We start from the raw sequence: 2,230 nt of genomic DNA, 5'->3' as shown, positions 1-2,230 counted from the left end.
ATCTCCAATGTCTCGTGTCAGGGCTTTGCTCAGTTATTGCAAGTTCCTCAAGAGGATTCCCAGATGTTAGTGAAGGAGCGTTTCCCAGTCCCAAGATTAGTTGTGTGTGATCAACATGGATCACAGGTTAGCATTGATATATGTTTTTATCTTTTGTCAGCTCGACTTTGATGATTTGTTTTATGTGTTGTGTGGGTTCTGATCTTATGGTTTTCAATCACCGTATCTTTTAATTTTACACCCTTTAACACTGCAGGCAAGGTTTTTATTGGCTAAGCTGAATCCATCAGCAACTTACAACAATGCAAACGAGATGTCAGCTGGGTCAGACATAATTTTCACTGACGATGTGAGCCTGCAAGTCTTTTTTGAGCATCTTTCGAAACTGGCCGTGCAATCCTGAGGGAAGTAGTCGAGTCGACCCAGTTTTTTTTTTCTGCTTAAATTATCCATATCTTCCTTATTACCAGCATGCCCGTTTGTACCATCTTAGAGCTCTTTGTTATTCTCACATTAATACATCATGGAAGGTACTCGCATAGTTGAAGCCTTTTATTTGCATTGGATTTGTCTGGAGTACAGAGATTTACTGTTTACTGTTTTTTCTTCTTGGGATGAGATCTTGTATGATCAATTTTATATGGTTTGGTTCACTGGCTTTAGTACTTTTGGACATCCTCTCTGCTTCTGATCCAGTATGTTGCCCTACTGTGTTTTTTTACTTTATTTTGTTGAGCTCTGAATCCAAATGACGCTGCGAGATTTGGTTATGGAGTTTTTTTTACTGACTTTGCAGATTCAGTTACTTATTATTACATTACTCGAATGTGTGGGAAGAGTGAATTGGTGAATTGCAAAAGTAATACTTCTTGATGAAGAAATTAGTAAAAAAATATTTTCATAAACTATAAAAGCAGGGTTTTTTTTTTGAACTTGGTTGAAACAAATGTGTACATGACCCCTGGTTTATCATTTACAATAAAAAAAAACGTCAATTAGAACATTAACACTTTGTAATATACTATGTATACATTCTATAAATATGACCCTGTATTTCTTTTGTGACTTCACTTGAAAACACACATAAACTTAAAATGATTAGCAAGTATGTTGATATGCTTTTTCTAAGACATTATTGAATTTCTATTAAAAATGTAGAAAAATGTTGCGTTTTTGAATTTTTCAATTTTTATTTCGTCATGTATTAAGTTTATTTTTGGATTAGGATAAAATATAGGATATTTATAATTATTTCTAAAACAATATTATGATTATAATTTGACATATTTTGAAATTTTTATGGGTAGATTAATGATTATGAAATCTTCTAATTCAGAAGCGAGAATATATCATATCAATTCAGTAGCAACTTCTCTAATTAATTTTCAGTTAGCTGATGCCCAAAGAGCTTTTGTTATAACTGCAAAAGGGCTTGTCACAAAAGAAATAGATATTTGGGTCCTTGTAAGAAATTTACTTGTTGTTGCCTGTAGAATTATATTATATCATGAATAAGAAAATGTAATTAGATTGCGAAATTAATAAATATAATTTGACACAAAATATATTAGGCATGTTCATTTCGTTGATGCTGGCGGTTGCGACAGCGGCAAACGAAATTTTTTTAATCACCGCATCTAATCGACGTTCAAAATCAGAAGTTGCGTTTCCCGCAGCGTCATGCTGCAGGTACCTGCGACAACCAAACGGACAACGATAGTTGCGGCTGACGCAGCCGCAGGAACTTACGACGACAAAACGAACAGACTAATTAACATTTCAAGTTACTTCCATGCTATCCTAGACCAAACATGTCCAGTTTCTTTAAGAGAATTTGGTAAGTACTTGCTCCCGAGAGGGTTTGTACTTTTTTCTCTGGCTTGTGAGCCATCAAGTTATCATGACAAATATGGAGAGAGCTCGAAGACATTTGGAGGATACAAGTGTATGTCAGATCTGCAAAAAGGGAGAAAAAAAAAGATTATTCATGTCCTGCGGGATTGTCCGGCTATTGTGGGGCTTTGGGTGAAGATATTACCGTTACGGCGAAAGCAAACCTTCTTTGCGAGCACTTTATTTTAATGGTTATATGGTAACTTGAGTCTCATGGATGGCGGTACAAAGTTTTCTTGGGCAACAATGTTTGCCATTTTCGTTTGGTGGCTTGAAAGTGGAGATGTGGGCATGTTTTCGGCGAAGTTAGCAAATATCGTGATAAAGTGAAGTTCGT

General features: G+C 35.4%; 1 protein-coding gene across 1 annotated transcript in view; it reads left to right on the top strand.

The window, feature by feature from the left end:
- Positions 1-770, top strand: part of LOC104723809 (protein transport protein SEC23-like) — a gene marked incomplete in the record, with an annotated part of 6,748 nt that extends 5,978 nt beyond the window's left edge. Inside the window, 2 exon segments of the mRNA XM_010442220.2 lie at positions 22-126; positions 257-770. Of these exon segments, the coding sequence (XP_010440522.1) occupies positions 22-126; positions 257-403 (252 nt within the window).

The sequence above is a fragment of the Camelina sativa genome, chromosome 11 (assembly GCF_000633955.1).
Source record: "Camelina sativa cultivar DH55 chromosome 11, Cs, whole genome shotgun sequence".
NCBI classification, from domain to species: Eukaryota; Viridiplantae; Streptophyta; class Magnoliopsida; order Brassicales; family Brassicaceae; genus Camelina; species Camelina sativa.
Note: the sequence above shows the minus strand (reverse complement) of the source record. Positions and strands in the feature narration are given on the sequence as shown.